At 53.5% G+C, this 19857-nt stretch overlaps 1 protein-coding gene across 4 annotated transcripts in view; it reads left to right on the forward strand.

Annotated features, from left to right (window-relative positions):
• SH3RF3 (SH3 domain containing ring finger 3) overlaps positions 1–8909 on the forward strand; it is a 254740-nt gene extending 245831 nt beyond the window's left edge. For 3 of the 4 annotated variants that reach the window (XM_059688359.1, XM_059688362.1, XM_059688363.1), the window contains one exon: positions 6012–8909. In XM_059688359.1, coding sequence (XP_059544342.1) covers positions 6012–6180 — 169 coding nt within the window. In that variant the 3' untranslated portion in view covers positions 6181–8909. Of the gene's footprint in view, positions 1–2481; positions 2609–6011 lie in introns of all 4 variants that reach the window. The other variant, XM_059688360.1, reaches the window with a different exon arrangement.
• The last annotated feature ends 10948 nt before the right edge of the window (positions 8910–19857 follow it).

Below are 19857 nucleotides of genomic sequence, written 5' to 3' on the forward strand. Positions count from 1 at the left end.
CTTTTGGGGAGCAGGGACAGCGGGGATTTCCTGAGGATTAAATTGACTAGACACCCCTCACTAGCCAGGACTACTTGGGTCCTGACCTTGGAGGTGAGCATCGGATAAAACCAGTTTGGGAATAAATGGGAGCATATTTCATGTTCTGAATCCCTCTGGGTCCTGAGTTTGGGATTTACAAGTGATTCATCAGGAAATTGTTCAGAACTGATGAGATACTGAGCCAAAGGGTGTAGAGAGGAGGCTGTGTCCATCAATCCTGAGGAGCCCCTGGAGTGGGCCGCTGGGCTAAGTCCCCACAGGCCTGTGCACCCCACACAGGAAGCAGTTTTTTTGAAGTTTAGCCTACTCTGACATCTTAGAATTAAACCTTACCCCAAAATTGGCTTCAAGGATACACACACACACACACACACACACACACACACACTGTTGGGTTGAGCCACATGAAATTGCTGACATTCTTTTTTTTTTTTTTTTTTTTAACAAAACCAGCAATTTCATAGGGTTCAGCCTAGAGTCTGAGGAAACTGAGTCTAACTGAGGTGACGTGATCCACGAGGCTATGTTTGTAGGGTGCTGGTGCTTGAAATTTACAAGAGGTCAGAGGATCAGATTCAAATAAGGGTTGGGCTGTGGTGCGGAGAGAAGGGATGGCATCAGCTCAGGGTGATGGGGCTGTGGTGCGGAGAGAGGGCGTGGCATCAGCTCAGGGTGATGGTGCCATGGAGAGAGGTTTCACATGGGTCCGCTCAGCACACCTTTTCTAACAAGGTCCAGATAATAAGTGTTGCAGATGTTGCAGCTCACAGTCTCTGGTGCAATGCTCGCCTCGCCACGAGGGCGTAAAGGCACCATATACATATGGAAACAATGGGGTGGGTGTTCCAGTACACCCTACTATGGACACTAAATTTAAAGTTCATGCGATTTTCCTGTGTCATGAAATATAATTCTTCTTTTGATTTTTCCCCCAACTATTTCAAAATGTAACATTCTTAGCTGTCAGACCACACAAGTTAGGTGCAGGCCACAATTTGTCAACCCACGGTCTTGATGAAGGATTTAGAGCCGAGCCATTGGGGTGGCATTGAGATCCTGAGCCACTGAGAACAAATCTCTCTCCAAGGTGGTGGTGGGACAGCATGGGCCAGCAACTGCTGACTTCTGCTAAACAGCAAAAGTATAAGTCTGTCTTTACACCTGCTTTTAGAATAACTAGGATTCGCAGAACACTCTGTGCAGGGGTGATATTCAGAACCTTTACCAATTGATATGAATCCCAGCCATACACATCCAGGGCAGCCATGTGTACATGCAGCTTAACATCTGCCAGCACCTCAGTTCATCCCCTCAGTAACCCCATTTTATAGATGAGAAAACTGAGGTTTAGTAAAAGGCTGAGTAACTTGCTCACGATCACACATATAGTTCCATAACTAATGCCCTATCTCCCTGCGGGCAGCCACCCCAGCACCCTTCCCCTCCACATGCTTGCCTCTGGCTCTCCTTGGCAATATTGCAGAGTGGCTTCGAGCAATAGGAACACTCACCATTTCACTCCAAATAAGGGTTTCTGTTTGTTTTTATTTTGAGTTGCAGTTCCCCATATATAAAATGGGGATAATAATACCTATCTGGTAGTTACAATATTTGTGAAAACCTAGATTAATACCTGGAAAATTATGAATGCATAAACAATAGCAACAATAATAATATATGGAATGATATATAATACTATTATATCATATAACGTATATATTAATCCATTTTTTATTGCCACCATCTCTTTTTCCATATGTTCACACATGTAGTGTGTCCATCCTCACTGTTGCTGGCCTGTACGTTGTTCGGCTTCGTTGGGATGTCCAAGTTTTTGGCTTTGATGTATTGTGTGGCATGGTAGGTAGGATAATGACTCCCAAAGATGTCTGTGCCCTCATTCCCCAAGTCATGACTATATGATCCCCACATGGCAAAGAAGACTTTAATGTTGCAGAGGGAATAAAGATAGCTACCTATGGAGATTATTCCGTGTTATCAAAGTGAGCCTAGTGTGACCACCGGAGTCCTTATTAGTGGAAGAGGGAGGCAAAAGACGAGGTCAAAGGGGTCTGACGGGAGAAGGACTCCCTCGCCTTTGCTGTCCTTGAAGATGGAGGAAGGGGCTTCCGGCCCAGGAATGCAGGCAGCTCTGAGGAGCTGGAAAGGGCCGGGGCACAGTCTCCCCTGGAGCCTCCAGAGGAGCGGGCCCAGCTGAGACCTTGACTCTATTCCTGTGAGACTGTGGGATGACTTAACGAATCATGAGATAAGAAATTCGTGTTTTATTATGCCATTAAGTTTGAGGAAATGTGATATAGCAGCAATAGGCAACTGAAACACATGTTGATATTAGAGTCCAGGGCATAGATGTGTCCTTAACATTTCCAAGTTCCTAGACCACTCTCCAGTAACTCGGGGACCACGTGTCCCCCACAGTGCTGAAGCCAGTGCTGCGGAAAGCCTGCCAGGCAAGGCCCCTTGTGGCCCCTGCTGTTGGCAGGGAGATGACACAGGAAGAGGACACTTCAAACCTCACACGCAAGGCTAACTGCAACATGCAGTGGTAAGAATTCATTCTGATTTTGAGCTTTTTTATTCCCTGAGTCTTATGTCTGAAAACTAACTGTGGGCGACATAACCTCATCTCAGCAGAGTTCTCACTGATGTAAGACGTGTGATCCTGACCGGGACGAGCTGCTGTCCTCCAGTGTGCCGGGGCGTTTGGTGCCTGTAACAGGAAGTGCCAGTTACATCTGTGCAGCAGGAAGAATAGCTCAGAGTCTTGGAATGATCTGGACAGAAATGTTAAATGCCTGTCTCGGATATATTCCGCCCACATCACCCATCTAGGCTCATTAAACTATTTCATTGCTCCGAAGCACAAAAGTACTTTTTTTCCCTAACAAATAACATTTTAAAATTTGCTTGTTTCACATCTGGCAAAAAACAAAATTTTTGTTCAGAGTTTGAGAAATCAACTCACTCTTGCCTTTCTTTTCCTTGAGGAATTGAGAGGAGGCAGGTGTTTGGAAAGGAGGTGAGGGTGGCAGAAAGCCACAGGGATGACCCAGGCTGGTCTTGGTGTTCGCACACACAGCCTGAGTGCTGGGGCCTGGGGACAGTGTGGTGTGTGCAGTACTGCCTGACCTCACAGGTCATCTGTCCTCCTCGGGGCGTGGCCTGCAGGCAGCTGTTTGCATCACTGGGCTGGGAGGAGGGTGGAACTTATATGCTCCTTTCTCTCCTCCTCCATATCCCCAAAGCCAGCTTTTGGCTCCCAGGGATGGCAGCGGAAGCTTGCCCAGCGGCCTGTACCTGCAGCCACTCTGAGGCACTCAGCCTAGCTAGCCCGCCCCTGGGCCGCAGGAGCATGCATGCCTGTCACATAAACCGCGGAAGCCTCCTTCCTCTCCGCCCCCGCTTGCCTGCCTGGAACAGACAGTCTGTGTGTCCAGGGGCTGTGGGCACCGAGGCTGAGCCTGGGTCATCATCCCAAGCCCAGCCACTGCCCTGGACAAGGCTTGTCTGCTCCGCCCAGATGGGCCAGTACCCAGGCCTGTGAGCCAGTGGGGCTGAGGGAAGATGAAGTCTCCTCAATGTTTTCTTACTCAGCACCTTGATTCTCAGACATCAGTATGTAGAATTTATTTAAAATCTACATTCCCTGCCTCATCCCCGGCATCTCAGCAGGCAGGGACAGGATGGACGCAGAAATCTGGGCCCAGGTCCTGAAGTCTGTGAGCCACTCTGAGAAATGCAGACTTGGGATCTTTTGTTTTATAATGAATGTCCTGGTTTTATAAAGACGAGAATGTACCAGGGAAAGGCTCCATATAGAACTATGAGCCCTCAGGACAGCCTGCTGCCATTTGTGTGGCTGTGGCTGAAGGGAGAAGGCAGGGTCGGGGCGGAGGGCAGGCCTTTACTGCTGGCTGATGGCCCAAGGAAGACAAGGGTAAAAAAAGTCTCCCACCTTCCCCCACCCAGCCAGTGGGCCCTAGACCGTGGCCCAGACACTGCAGGGAGAAGAGGACACAGGATAGTGTCTCCTCAGAGGCCCCTCTCTCTAGGTCAGGCCCTGGGCCTCTATGCCACCACCACCATACAGATCGCCAGGATTCTTCACTGTGTCCATCAATCCTGGGCTAAGTCTCCACAGGCCTGTGCACCCCATACAGGAAGCAGTTTCTTACTCAGCATCGAGGGGTCTCTGCAGCCTTTGGCAGGAGAAGGGAAGACAGGAGGCCCAGACACAGTTTGGTGGGAAGCGGGGAGGGGGAATAGCAGTAGGGTGCATGTCATCATGTCACTCAGGGAGTGCAGGGTGCAGGGAGAGGGCCCAGGGCCCCCTGCACAGGAGCCGCAGCACAGACCTGCTCTCCCCACCCAGCCCCGCACACACTTCCACTCCTGTCGTCTTTTATGCCCACAGCAGAGGCATCATCGGGGCCTGGTCAGCTGTGACTATGAGCTGAACAGGGTAGCAGCTGTTTGCTGGGAGGCTGATGTGGATGGAGCTGCAGGTCCCACTGAACCCACTGCCCACTGCCCAGCCTCTCCCTCGCCAGCAGCGGGGACTCCTGGCCCCCAGCTGGCCCTCCTCCACTTCTGCCCTCCCACTCCGCCGGCAGCCGCACCCTTCAACCGTCAGTCCCATTGTGGGCCTGCAACTCTCTCCGAGTCTCTTAGCAGAGGGACCCGTGGCAAGGTCACGGGGAGAATGTGGCCGAGGGTGACAGGATGCGTGCCCTTCCAGGTGGCCCAGGCTCAGTCCTCCTGGTCAGTGGAGGAACGATTACTGAGCATCTTGGCCTGGTCAGGCTGAGTACTCACCAGCTCCTCAGCCTACCCAAGTCTGTCGCAACCTTCAGCTAGGGGCTTTTAGGGAGTGAGAGTGGCTACAGCCTGCCTGCACCAAACCCGTGCACAGTTAGTACTTGGATTCTGTCCTGGAGCCCTGCTCCGGGTCCAGCTGGACAGACAGAGTGTGAAGGTCCAGTCCGATGTCAGCACACATGCCCCTGTGAGTTCCCTGAGGGGCGGGGAAGGTATGGGTGGCTGGAGCGGTGGGGGCAGGGCAATTCCTGTCAGGCTGGGACAGTGAGGGGTACGGGCACAAGGGCACCTGCTAGCTTGTCCTTGATGGTGTTTTAGAAGAAGGCTGGTCCTCAGATCAAGCACAGCTTCTTTTCAGCCTTCCTCCTCCTCCTCTGCAGCCTTGCGGGCAGGTGTGAGTGTGGGATGTATGCCAGACCTGCCCTGTGTGGCACGAGGGCTCTTGGCAAGATGCCGGGGAGGGGCAGACCACTGTCTCAGATCCGGGAGCTGTCGGGGCAGCTCTCAGGGATAGCACCCGGTGTGCACCCAACCGGGCACCTGCTGAGCCTCTCGGGCCCTCAGAGGTCTGTGCTTGGTCTGGTTGGAACTCAGGCCACAGCACCCCTCCAGGTGCCCTGCCCGCAGTGTCACCACTGGGATCATATGTCACGTTGGTCTGAAAATGAAGGGTGAAGAGTTCAAAGGCCACAGGGAGGGCCAGGTTTGCAGGAATGAGGTGTGAAACACAGAGCCTTGTTTATGAAGGGATCTCAGAGGCGCTGAGGGCACAGGGTCAGGGTCCTGTGCCACGATGGGGACACGGCCGCCTGTCTTGCCCCGGCCACCAGGAGGCCAAGGTTTGAGGTGGCCTGAGGGAGGACGTGGCTTGGAGAGGCCGCATGTGGGTGGAAACATCCCAGCTGTCTGGGTCAGGGTCTAAAAGGCATCACAGGGAAAGGCTACTATCAAATTTTTAATAAAAATGAAAAAAAAACTTAAGTGGGAAAAGTAGCCCCAAATTACAACAATGTTCCAGAGGGGAAAAGGAAAAGAAAAGAGCGATCTTGCCAGCAGACAGCAGGCCACCCTGGGTCATTCTCAGCCTTCTGGGTCAGGCTCACCCACTGTGGTGTCTGTCCCCCCTTCAGGTACCGTGTCGTGGTCTCGTACCCGCCCCAGAGCGAGGCCGAGATAGAGCTGAAGGAGGGAGACATTGTCTTTGTGCACAAGAAGCGTGAGGACGGCTGGTACAAGGGCACCCTGCAGAGGAACGGCCGCACGGGCCTCTTCCCGGGCAGCTTCGTCGAGAGCTTCTGAGGACAAACTCTCCACACGCCACTCACCGGGGAGAAGGCCTTCCGGGAAGCCCAAGGCGCCAGGAGACGGCCACCACTCCCCCAGGCCTCAGGTCCCTTCCAAGGCCCCTGCAGGGTGTGGGGGTCGTGCCTTCACCCACAACCCCCTACCGAGAGCACATCTTGGGGTTGTTCTTGGATGAGATGCCTGCCACCCCGTGTGAACCGTAGAGAAGTGAGTTAGGAGGAGGAAGATGCTGCCTGGGTGGCTCCCCGAGGTGGCTCCCCCACGTGGCTCACTGTGCAGGGCTGCGGGGCACAGAATGTCTTCATGGGCTGTCTGGGCTGCAGGTGGGGTCCAAATTGCTTCATTGCCTCTCTTTATACCTCAGTCGCCTGCCACCTGCCCAGCCCCTGGGAAAGCCTGGCTGTGTAGCCTGTGGGACTCCCACAGCTCCCATGGCTGGTCCCCATCAGCATTGGGAACAACACTTCTGTTGGCCACTGTCCCTTTGCATTGCTTATTTCTCACATCTTTTTAATGTAAAGCTGTTAGACTTTATATATTTCTAATCAGTCATACATTGCCTATTTTTCATACATCTGGTGCTGCCTTTTTGTAATGACTTGGTTGAGTTTGAAAGAAAAAAATGTCCGAGGAAACATCAAATGGGCAGAATTTTTATATTTACTACATGAACTTTGGAGAAATCCAGAAAGCCCACGTTCTCAATACCACAATGCCCTGCACCACGGGATAAGAGGGAATCCATTTAGGGGATTCAAGGTAGTTTGGAAAAAGCCAATTTCTTTCAACCTTTACCAAAGCCACATGCTCTGTCTAGACAGTGTAATTGTTACTCAAAAACATGCAACTTCAGGGAAAGTGGTTATCATCGCCTTTTGTGTGGCAGTGAGAGGGGCATGAAGGTGGACTCACCCTGAAAAAGTGGAATTTCCTTCTTACTGCTTTAGCAAGAGTGACAACAATTCGCTTATCAAAATATGATTTATCACTATTGAAATGTGCAGTTTTTACCCCAGTTCAGATGTAAACCTCCACAATTTACAATACCTGGTAAAGGTCTTGCCTTTTTACAGTATATAATTGCTCCCTTGTCGGGCAGTGTGAACCTGGGTGTAGAGACTGGAGGTACATGGGGTAGCAGGAGCGAGTCCTCTGCAAATGGGGGGCTGGGAGCTGGGAGGGGCGCGGGGAGAGGTGGAAGGGCAGCTCTGACCCTGGGCCCCCACAGGTGGGGTCCAGGACACAGCTCATCTCCACAGATGCTGCCTCCTGGAGCCCTGTCACAAGGCGGTCTTGTTTTTAAGAGATTCACACCTTAGGAATACATTCTTATCTGTTCAGAGTCACAACTTGTAAACTCTCTCTATACATTTTTACAGATCACTCAGGTTTAAATTAGGCTGAATAATGAGCCTTTGGTAACACTCTCCCTGATTTTTAGGGATGCAACGAAATCCAGAAACCCATTCCCTCGCCTGGGGTGATGTCTCTGAAATACAAACACTTTATTTTCAGAGTTCCTATTTGGGGATGTGACTGGGATATTTGTTACTGCCAGGTGGCTACCAGGCTGGTGGCATTGTTCCTATAGCAAGGCTCATTTCCTTGCTGGTAATATATTTAATAGGCTTGAGAAAGTTCTTCTAAATCAAGAAAATAAATGAAGTTTAAATATAGGGAGCCCTGGGCTCAAGTTAATGGCGACCATCAGTTGCCAACTTAGCTGCCTACCTTGCACATCAATCATGTGCATGTTTCAAATCATGTCATTGCCAAAAACATGCTGGCTGAGACAGGTATTCTCCACTGAGACCAGAACTAACTCCAATTCCCACAGAATAAGAAGAGCAAAAAAAACCGACAGCAGTTATCATGCAACAGAATAGACTAACTTGGACCTTCTTTCCTTTCCTGCCACCACCCACATGGTGCTCTGGTTGATAGAAGTGCTGAGCAGCTCAGTGACTGTGGGGGAAGCAGCAGCCATGGGGCCAGCACCCCTCACAGCAGCGTGTTTGCAAGGCATCAGCTGGCCCAGCTCCAGGCGGACTCAGGGGTGGCCATTGGAACTGACTTGAGAAGTGATGCCCCCCAGCCAGGCACCCTCTCAGGAGGGGCTCTCAGGGCAAATGCCGGGCACTCAGAGGGCAGGCAGGTGCACAACAGGCCCCATGCTTTAGGCTGAGTGTTTCCAAACATGTTCAGTCAGACCCATCAGCCTTCATGACCATTTAACCCGCAGACAAGGGCGGGAGCAGGCTTAGACGCTTCTTTCAGGCCGTCTTGCCTCAAAGGACACGCTCCTTTTGTTTTCTAAGGTGAAACAACACCTTGTCTGAAACCCTCACATTCCCTCCTGGCCCAGGGACTTACTCAAGTTGGGTGCACAGTGGCATTTGGCAGCCAAGGTGACTTGCTTTGAGGAGCACAGTGGAGTCCATGGCCACCACTGAGGGAGGTCACCGAGGTGTTGGGGACATGGGGCCACCAGAGGACCATGGGAGGGATGTGGTGAGACAGAGCTGGACAAGAGCCCCCTGATTCTAGTGCCCCAAATAAGCTCAGTGGCCCAGCTGGGAATTATTTGTACTTTGCACAATTCACACACACACCCTAATGTTTTTGTTAAACACAGATGTCAGTGTGTGACTTCGGAAGAACTTACAGTGATGACAAACTATGATACTGTGTTTCTGAGTCTTTAAATAAAAAATGAACATGGAGAGGTCTTGTGTCTGGTGGTAGGAACAGCGAGGGTGGGGCAGGGGCTGAGAGGGCCTGAGCAGAAACACCAGCTGAGTAGGGGAACTGAGCAGGCACCACCCGTGTCCCCACTGGTGCACACTCCTGTCACCTCAGAGTGCTCCCTGGTGGGAAACATGGGGTCTGTGTCAGCGTGAGGGGCCGCTGAGGAGACGGAGGAGATCAGACAGCCAACCTAGCACACATGCCAGAGAACCACTGGCTGGGCGGCGAGAACCGAGCCACAGGCTGGCTGGGCATAAAAGACCCCAGCTCTCCAAGACACGTGTGAAGCCCTCCTGTGACTCCCTGTAGGTGACTCACATTCCTTTCCTGTGGGAAAGCTTTTCATGTCAGTAGTTATTCAGGTTCCTAGCAACCAGAAGTGGCTGGTATTGAACTCCCAGACTAGGAGTGGCTAGTGCTGACCTCCCAAACCAGCACTCTCACCACCCTGCTCTTGTCTGTCTGGCCCTTGCGGTGCCCGGGCTTTCTGCATCACAGGGTAGAGAGTGCCTCGAAGCCACCCACAGGAGGGACTTGAATGACTGCTAACCTCCAGAAAGGGGGGCTTGACCCAAATCGCCCAGACAGACTATTGCTGGGCTGAGAGCTGACACGTCAGGTGTTTTCTGAAATAGGCTTTCTCTGCTTGCTCAGGCACAGGAGTGCCTACATTCTTTGACTATCGTATATATGCTTCAGCTGGAAAGAAGCTTAGCAAAAAACCATTTCACTCTTCTGTAAACATTCAGAGAATGTGTATAAGACCAGATAACATATCATGAGTTATGGGTGAGGAGAATGGTGAGGAATGAAACATATCTCAGGCTCACCTCATCTCCCAATAAGACTGGTTGAAAGATGCTCTTACCCTCACTTGCTACATGAGTGATCAAGGTTAGAAGAGGTTGAATTAATTGCTCCAGATCATATAGTTCATGGGACTCAAGTTCAAGTCCACTTTTATTTTATTTTATTTTTAGCATGGGCCACTTTTAGAGAGGGAACAGTCTATGCAAATTCCCAGAGGGGCCAGAGAGAGCTTGGTTATAACTGGGAGACCAGGAAGGGAAGGGGAGGGGAAGGAGAATGGGCAGGGAAGCAGGGGCATCCTTCTAGGCCAAAGGCAAAAGGAAGCCTTTACAGAGTTCTAAGATGGAGGCTGATGCAACCTTGTCTGTATTTTAAAGCTCCCTGTGGAGGGGAGTGGCTGTGGGGAGCCAGTGAGGTAGCTGCTGCAGGGGCCCAGGGCCGTGCCAAGGCCTGGAGAGACTGGGCAGACCTGAAGGACCTACAGGATAAGCCAGTGTGGAGGCCAAGGCGAAAGGGCATCTGTGTGAGATGTGGAGGGAGGGAGGGAGGGGCAGAAGGCCCAGGAAGGCTCCAAGCTGTGGGCCTACAAATTAATCAGTGCTCTCCAGAGAAACAGAACCAACAGTAGATCTTATCTAATAAAAGAGAAACATGCAAATTGACCATACCTCTGCTACACTCACAAGCCATGCCCACAAGCCAGTCAGAGCGACTATATGCAAATTAACCCAGCCAAGATGGCGGCCAGAAGCCAGGGAGCTGGAGCAAGCAGGAGGCTTGGTTGCGCCGGCGATGGAGGAAGCCAAGCTTCCCGCCTGCCCTGGCAGGCTGTAGCCTCCACTCAAGGCAACAAAGTTTCAATTATAGAAGATAAATAAATCCCAGATACCTGCTTCCAGCCAGCCTCCATTGGGAGCTTGGGTGGCTGGGGGTCATGGCCAGACTGCAAACAGCCATCAGCCCCTCACCCAGGCTGGCCAGGCACCCCAGCAGGGACCCCCACCCTGAAGAGGCTGTAGCCAAACTGCAAATAGCCATCAGCCCCTCACTCAGGCTGGCCACACCCTCATGGGGAGAGGGTCCCCACTGGGGGGCTTGGCCAGCCTGCAAATAGCCATCAGCCCCTCACCCAGGTTGGCCAGGTATCCCAGCAGGGACCCCCACCCTGAAGGGGTGTGGCTAGTCTGAAAATGCCCCTCAGCCCCTCACCCAGGCTGGCCAGGCACCCAAGCGGGACCCCCACCCTGATCCGGGACACCCTTCAGGGCAAACCAGCCAGCCCCCACCCATGCACCAGGACTCTATCCTATATAATAAAAGGGTAATATGCAAATTGACCATAACAGCAGAACGACTGGGAATAACTGGTCACTATGACACACACTGACCACCAGGGGGCAGACGTTCAATGCAGGAGCTGCCCCCTGGTGGTCAGTGCTCTCCCACAGGGGGAGCTCTGCTCAGCCACAAGCCAGGCTGAAGGCTGCCAGTACAGCGGTGGTGGTGGGAGCCTCTCCCGCCTCCTCAGCAGTGCTAAGAATGTCCGACTGCAGCTTAGGCCTGCTCCCCACTGGCAAGTGGACATCCCCCGAGGGCTCCCTGGCTGCCAGAGGGATGTCTGACTGACAGCTTAGGCCCAATTCCCCAGGGAGCGGGCCTAAGCCAGCAGGTGGACATCCCCTGAGGGGTCCCAGACTGCGAGAGGACACAGGCCAGGCTGAGGGATCCCCCCAAGTGCACACCGGGCCTCTAGTATATATGGAGGTGAGAAGTCCCCAATCTGCCATGTGCAAGCTGGAAACTCAGGGAAGCCCAGGTGTAATTCAGGCTGAGTGCAAAGGCCCAAGACTCAGAACCTACGATGTCTGAGGCAGAACACGGACATCTCAGTGCAAGAAGAGTGAGTCACTTTCCTTTACCTTTTATTCTATCCAAGTGCATGGAATGGATGAGGCCACTGGGGAGGGCAAGTTTGCTTTACTTAGTCACTGATTCAAATGCAAAACTCTTCCAGAAACATCCTCTCAGACACACCCAGAAAATGTGTTATCAGCTCAGTGGGCATCCTTCAGCCCAGGCAAGCTGGCATAAAATTTACAATCACAACTATCATAGCCCATCAGGATGCCCAGCTTAGCAGGCCCCAGGGGATCACTGGGTTGCCCGCTGCCAGAGATGCTCTGATGAGAGCCTTGCTCCTTTACTGAAATGAGAAGCCTTGCCCTCTGCCACTAGCAGCAGCTCATCTGGGTCACACTTTGGCCCAGATGCCAATGGTGGTCAAGGGCTTCATTCTTTTTCTGGCTGGACCAGAGTTCCTGAGCGCCCACCAGCTCTTGTGAACAAGGCAGCCAGCACAGCCTGCACAGTGGCCCCTGTGGTGTCCAGGGTGACACCCTCCTCGCCATCCCAGCCTCTCACAGCTGACCAGGAGCCAGGCTCCTCTACCAAGAGCAGTCAGGGCAGCAGTTCTCCCACAAGCAAGCCAAAGGGTCTCCATACTGATTGTACAACTGTGCGAACTGAGTGCAAGACAGAGTGAGACAGTGGCAGTGAGGGACGCAGAGGAGAGCAACCGTAGAGAACAGCTCCATGCAAAAGGCAGGCAGCCCTGAGCCCTGGGATTCTGCAGCATCCTCATTCATGACGAAGGCAAGAGTGTGTGGAGCAGTAAGCAGCACTCACTCTGCTCAGCCATGCTGAGTGCTTCACCCACATAGTCTTACTATCTTCACATTGGCCTTAGGAGACAGAAACCACTACCACGCTCATTGTACAGGGGGAAACCAAGGCAAAGAGCCCTAAGCAACTAGCCCCAGGAGCAGCTGGGATTCAAACCTGGGGAGTTGAGCTCCCCAGACCACATTCCTGACCCAGAGAGGCCTGTCTGGGTGGCCTTTGACAACGTCCCCAAACATGCCACATCCCCTGTGTACCATTTTAACTGGGAAAACACCGCATGTGTCTTTGCTTCCTGAAGCCTGATTCAAAACATTATCGTTCCCCACAGCCACAGTGGGTTTTCAGCTTTCCCTCTGTGGCCTTTGATGATGGTGACCCAGATGTCCCTGTATGCCACTTGCCCTCACTAAGATGGAAACCAACTCTTTGAGTCAAACAGAAAAAAAGCCCCTGCCCATAAGTGTGCCTCTGCCCCATGCCCGCAGGCAGGGATTTGGTGGCTTTGGGGCAGTGTCCCAGTAGGCAGGCTGGGAGAAACTGCTCACCGTGCCTGGAGCAGCCTGCATCTAATGGTAAGGAACTCAGGCCAGTGTCCACTCTGCCGGGCTCAGGGCTGAGGCCGGGCTCCCGCACCCACAGGGAGTGGAGCCTGAAGGAGGGGGAAGGGAGGAAAAGAAGCCTGGGGGTCTAGCCCCCCATGTGCCTCCAGCAGGTTTTTCGACCCTGGGTGACATTGGGACTAGGGCCCCTCACCTTCTGTTCAATTCTCTACCAAACTGACCAACCAGATCCTGATTGATAGCCTCCCACGCTCACCCCATCACCAGCTTGCAGACCAGCTGTGGTGGCTGAGGGTGCATGACCACTAATGTCACCAGAACACTAGATAGGAAGCTCCAGAGGCTGCCCGGGCTTGGCCAGGACATAGGACAGAGTCTGGGTCCTCAGAGCCAAGGGCAGAGGGAAGAACTAAACCTATTGTAGGCAGCAGGTCTTGGTCTGAAGCCCAGATTCATGAATGTCATTGCCCCTGGCCAGGCTGACCTGACTTGCTGCCAAGCTTGGCTGAAACACACAAGAAGGCTCTGGGGCACGATCCACATCATAACCATTTTAGGTGAGACTGTCCTGCCCTCTGTCCCTTCTTTTGCCGCATTTGGCTCCATGAGGCACTCTCTCATTCTCAGACTGAGGACAATCTCTACTTCTTCTGCAACTGGGCTCCTCCCCTCACTCCTTTCCTGTAGCTGGGCTCCTCCCCTCACTCCTGTTCAGCAGCTGGGCTCCTCCCCTCACTCCTTTCCTGCAGCTGGACTCCTCCCCCCACTCCTTTCCTGCAGCTGGGCTCCTCCCCCCACTCCTTTCCTGTAGCTGGGCTCCTCCCCCCACTCCTGCCCTGCAGCTGGGCTCCTACCCCCACTCCTGCCCTGTAGCTGGGCTTCTCCCCCCACTCCTGCCCTGCAGCTGGGCTCCTCCCCCCACTCCTGTTCAGCAGCTGGGCTCCTCCCCCCACTCCTGCCCTGCAGCTGGGCTCCTCCCCCCACTCCTGCCCTGCAGCTGGGCTCCTCCCCCCACTCCTGCCCTGCAGCTGGGCTACTCCCCTCACTCCTTTCCTGTAGCTGGGCTCCTCCCCCCCACTCCTTTCCTGCAGCTGGGCCCCTCCCCCCACTCCTTTCCTGCAGCTGGGCTCCTCTCCCCACTCCTGCCCTGTAGCTGGACTCCTCCCCCCACTCCTGCCCTGTAGCTGGGCTTCTCCCCCCCACTCCTGCCCTGCAGCTGGGCTCCTCCCCCCACTCCTGCCCTGCAGCTGGGCTCCTCTCCCCACTCCTGTTCAGCAGCTGGACTCCTCCCCCCACTCCTGCCCTGCAGCTGGGCTCCTCCCCCCACTCCTGCCCTGCAGCTGGGCTCCTCCCCCCACTCCTGTTCAGCAGCTGGGCTCCTCCCCCCACTCCTGCCCTGTAGCTGGGCTCCTCCCCCCACTCCTGTTCAGCAGCTGGGCTCCTCCCCCCACTCCTGCCCTGTAGCTGGGCTCCTCTCCGATGAGTGTCCTATAGGCCTTATGTGCTCCTGCAGTCTGAACTGCCTCCTGTGACTGATGGACTAGGAGGCTGAGGCCTCTACCTCCCTTCCCCCCAGCCGAGATGCAGAATCTGATTGCTGGCTGGGCAGATCCACTCTACTTGCCACAGGCACCCCTGCACATCCTGAGGTGAACATGCCCCGGAACCTCCCTTTACGTCTCAGTTGGTGGGACCCAGGTAGAGCCAGGGACTTCCCTCTACATCTCCTTTGTTCTCCCTAATATCCAGCCAGTTTCCACCTTCTAACTCATGGCCCCACCTCATCTTTCTGCCCCATCCTGATTGTGCTCTGGTACAGGTAAAGTCTGTTTCATCTGGCTAGAGATTTACTATTATTCCTGCTCACCCTCTCGCCTGGTCTGTTGCAGTCACTCTCTACCCAGTATTGTTATCTTCACCCTGTATCTCCTGCCAAGTGTTTTTCAAAAATCCTTGCCTGGAGTGGCTGGGTTGAGCTGAGGCAGGAGCAGACTTGCTGTGCTCATGGGAGATGAGTTAGCTGCAGAGGCTAATTTAAAAACAGTGCTAAAAATAAAACTGAAGAAGAAAGAGGAGGAGGAGGAGGAGGAGGGGGAGGAGGAGGAGGAGGAAGAGGAGGAGGAGGAGGAGGAGGAGGAGGAGAAGAAGAAGAAGAAGAAGAAGAAGAAGAAGAAGAAGAAGAAGAAGAAGAAGAAGAAGAAGAAGAAGAAGAAGAAGAAGAAGGAGAAGAAGAAGAAGGAGAAAAGAAACAGTAAGAAGCTGTTCCTGTGGGCTGGGCACCCAGAGAACTTCAGGCCCCTCTCTGACTTCCCAGCTCCTGGGTGCAACCAGCTCCTGGGTGCAACCATCTCTCTGAGGACCTCCACCCAGGAGTGCCCCTGAGACCCATATTTGCTCACAAGACCCCCCGCAACTCCACCTCTGCCTTTTCCTGAGCCACCAACAGGGTGGCTGTCTGCTTCTTGAAAGCTAAATAACCTTCTAGGCCAGTGATGGCGAACCTATGACACACTTGTCAGAGGTGACACGAGAACTCATTTTTTTGGTTGATTTTTCTTTGTTAAATGGCATTTAAATATATAAAATAAATATCAAAAATATACATCTTTGTTTTACTATGGTTGCAAATATCAAAAAATTTCTATATGTGACACGGCACCAGAGTTAAGTTAGGGTTTTTGACACGCTGAGCTCAAAAGGTTCGCCATCACTGTTCTAGGCCCACCCTCAAATCTTCTAGGCCCACCTTTACTTTAGCTGTTCCCAAGGCAACCAGCTTTAGTAAGTGTCACCTGACTGCCCCTCCCTTTGTGTCCTGGGGCTTTTCTGTCACCCAAGCCAGCAAACCTGCACCTGCCCAGCACTTACACATCAGAAAGGCTGCAGCTGCCTGGGGACAGCCGGGCCATGGGATAGATGCCTCTCTCTTTTTCTGGGACAATTCTCAGATCTCCCTCCTTCCCTGGTTGGTAGCACACACATACACACACACCCTTTCTCTCTCCTAGCACTCCTGTATTGGATGAGGATTAAGAGAAGCAGGACCATGTGAGAGGGAAGAGAGGCAGGGCCACCAGGAAAGTTGTCATCTGTGCCCCTGCCATGCCCAGGGCCAGCCTGGGGCTGCCAGGAAGTGGGCATCATAGCAGACTAAGCCCTCACACACAGCACATCGCTCCTCACCCCAGTGAGGCTGTAGGCCCCTCCATACTGGCCGGTGAGCAAATCCTAGAAGAGCAAGCTGCTCTCCCAGAAGCCCTGGCTGCCTCCTGGCCCGAGGGCCTTCCTGGCCCCAGCAAGCATCAACCCTGGTCAGAGCTCTCCCCACCCGGAGTGAAGGCAAGAGAAGGGCCTTAGAATGGGCACGTCCGCGGGAAGGCAGGAAGCCCAGTTTCCGTCCGCTGGATCTAAGTGCTCTCAGCTCTGAGACTGAAGCGGGAGCTCCTCATCACGCTCCCAGGCCAGATTCCGAGCTTCTGCGTGACCCCGGGAATTTCCAGGGCTGGACCTGGGCTGGGCTGGCTGCTCCCAGAATCCTATAATGATTCACAACTTGGTTATGGATGTGGAGTGTCAGTGTAGCTCTGAGCTGGTGCACATGGAGCACCCTCTTGGGCCTCAGAAAACCTATGAAACACAGACGGGCTGTTGAGGGGCATGCAGCCGCAGGAGTGCACGCTGCCTCCTCCTAGCCACCAGCCCGCCACCCGCAATCTGATGAATTAAGACTTGGACATAGCTCTGCCTCCTCTAGGGAAAGGCGAATGCTCTGGGCATTTTAAGGTAAGCTCAGGACATTTTGGCTGTGTCTAGAGACTAACCTGTATCAGGGCCTGGCAGGCAGCTGCTGGGAGGGTGCAGGATGGGCTGTCCCATCCAGTGGGCACTTTCCTATCATGTACAGCCCCCTCCACCCACAGGTATTGGGCATGGTATATACTTCCTGTCCAGGCCCAGACCTCTATTCTCCAAGCCAGGGCAGACAAATGCTGGCATCCCCGGTGGCCCTGTGTGTGACCACAGCCAGACTGGATTACTCTTCCCTCCATTTTGCACTTCCTGTCACCATGGGACTGATTGGCATCTGAACTTTTCATGAAGTTTTATTACTTTTCACAAAGTTGACAGCTTGACCCCTTGAAGGCTGGGAGAAGGATGTTCCCTCCCCACCTCAGGCACTGGGCAGCCTGAGCCAGCCTACTCACAAAGACACTGTGGGCACCTCCTCAGACAGCCTCCTCCTTCTCTCCAGTCTCCTGATACTATCCCCTTCTCTCATTTTCTCTCTCTTCCTCTCCTGCTCACATACACCCTTCTCCTCAAACCCTTGTCTTATATGAGCCAGAGATGTTCAGAATGCAGCTTTGGCAAGTCCCGTGCCCAGCACTCTGCCTGGTAGAACTTGACTGCAGAGATAACACGTGCCCTAGAAATCACTGGTGGCCTCTGGGACCAAATGCCTCTGCCCCTGGCCCCTATCTGCACTGGCCCTAACATGTGGCTCAGGGTGGTCCCGAGGCTGGAAGATGTTCTGAGCTTAGGGATAAGCTCAGCAACTAGCTTAATAGAAACAGTGGCACCTCATGGCCAGTGACAGTGAATTTGCAGGGCCTGTGACTCCAAATGGTATTCCTCAGAAGATCTAAATGTAAATGTAAAAGAGGGTGTGGAGAGAGAAGGGAGCCATGCAGCCTCAGCCTGCAGGCGTGGGCACAAAGCTGGGGCTTCCTCCCTGGGCATCAGGGATCGGGGCGCAGATAGCCCAATGCTAACTTGCTGCAATGTGTTAGCTGCCATGCGCTCAGCACAAAGCTACATCTGAGAGCTCCCAGATGATAGGAGCATTAGCATCATGCATACCCTCCTCTTCTGTCCTGCAGCCCTGACCTCATGCCCACCTCCCTGATGTGGGACCCAGAAAGGCTGGAGTCCCCGAGAGGCCCACTTGTCCCTTCAGCCAGATTTCCAGCACCCAACATGGTGTGCTTTCCACTAAGGGGACTCTCACTCAGCTCCAAAATCTCTAGTAGAATGGGTAGTGAGGCCTTCGTGATCTTCCCCTGGTCAAGGAATATGGGAGCCACCCTCTGAACTAGATGCTCCCTCCTGCTCACCCAGGCCAGGACTGCACCTGGCAGCTGCAGCACCTGCTTCCAACTGGACAGCCTCTTCTGCTGGCAGAGAACGGCCAGCATTTGCAACATGGGCACTGAGAGCCCCAGAAACCCAAGTGAGGCTTCCCATCACCTGGCTGCCTAGTACCTGACTGCCTGCTGCCCACTGCCCATGGCCCCAGCCTACACAGCCTGGCCTTCTTTCAGAGTTCATTTCATGGTTGTTTAGGGTCAGAAGAAGCCAACTTCAAGGGCTGAGTCTATACTGACTATGTTATTTTAGGCCAGAGATCCTTTGTCTATAAAACTGTGGTGTGATAGACTTATGCTCAGGTTTAAGGATTGAGCGGCATAATCTTTGTAAACTGCCTCTTGTGGAAGAGGCCTTCAGGCCCTGCTGCTTTCCTGGCACAAGGGTCGCTGGACTCCCAGCTGAGCTTAGGCCCCTTGTCAAATATGGATGAATAGGTCCACAGACTATGGCTGTAAGTGCACGGAGAGTCTGGTACCTCCATAGGGGACAAGATTGCAGCTAGAGGTGATGCCATTGGCATGCAACTGGCACCCATGACCCCCGGACAGTTCAGGCATTGAGGTTATCATTGCTCATGACCCTGAGGAAGCAGGAAAAGAGGTGCAGCTCTCCAGTGGGTGAAAATCATGGCTGGCCTCTTGCAAGAGCTCCAAGCATCGAACCAGGGCTGCAATGCTGATCTACCCACTCACCAAATAGTGACGACATGTGTCCTCATCTCCTGTCTCAGAGAACATCTCCACATGGCTGCATCTTCTACAAAAGACAGTGCAATTATGTTCCATAACTTCTGTAAGTGCAGCGCTGTTGCTCCGCAGTTAAAATGAACTCTAGTTGCTGGTAGTGGGGAGGAGAGTCCCCCAAAGAATTCCTGGCATGGGCTTAAGAGAGCCAGGTCCTGGCCTCTGAGGTTCAGGATTCAGTGAGCAGTGATGGCAGACACTGCTGGGCTGGTTTCTCGGGAAATGCCAGCCCACTCTACCAACAGGCCCAGAACCAGCAGAACCACTGCGCCTTGGGAGGTGGCTGTCCTTGGGTGAAGCCTTGGCAAGTGGGCCAGAACATGTGAAGGGATGCAGAGGCCCAGGTGACCTCCACCCTCCCTCTGGAAGCCACTGCCCACTGCAGCCCACCTCCCTGCCGGATGATAGCCAGCCCTGCCCCACCTCCCAGACACTACCTGTGCCCCTGTTTGTTTCCATGCCTGCCACCCTCTTTAGCAGGGGACTACCCAGCGCCTGGAATGACGTCCATGCTTGATGGATCATTGTCATGAATGGCTTGATCTGGGGCCTCATAGGGGCCTCTGCTGGAGTGTTTCTCCTGGGAGCTGCAGTGTTATCTTAGCAAGGAAGGTCAGATGGGCCAACAGAGACCCAAACAGCAGGGTGGTGCCCGCAGTGGCCCTGAGGCCCAGCTGTATGCTCTGTTGAAGTCCATTACAGGTATTGGAGGAGGCAATCTTTGACAAGTCCTGGAGCCCTGGTCCAGGGCACTCCCTTTTCCCTGGCCTCTAAGGGAGGTGTGGCCTCACAGTGCCATTAAGACTTGCCACCTGTTTGCCCACGGCCTCACTGATCATTCTCACTGATTCTCCACCTTGGCCACAAGCTGGAATCACCTAGAAGTTTTCAGAGGGTCTGGCCTTTGTCCCTGCTTGAGGTTCTGATCCTAATAGTCTGGAGTGGAAGTTTCCCAGGTGACAGAACAGGCAGCTCAGGTT

This window comes from Myotis daubentonii, chromosome 3, assembly GCF_963259705.1.
Source record: "Myotis daubentonii chromosome 3, mMyoDau2.1, whole genome shotgun sequence".
Lineage (NCBI taxonomy): Eukaryota > Metazoa > Chordata > Mammalia > Chiroptera > Vespertilionidae > Myotis > Myotis daubentonii.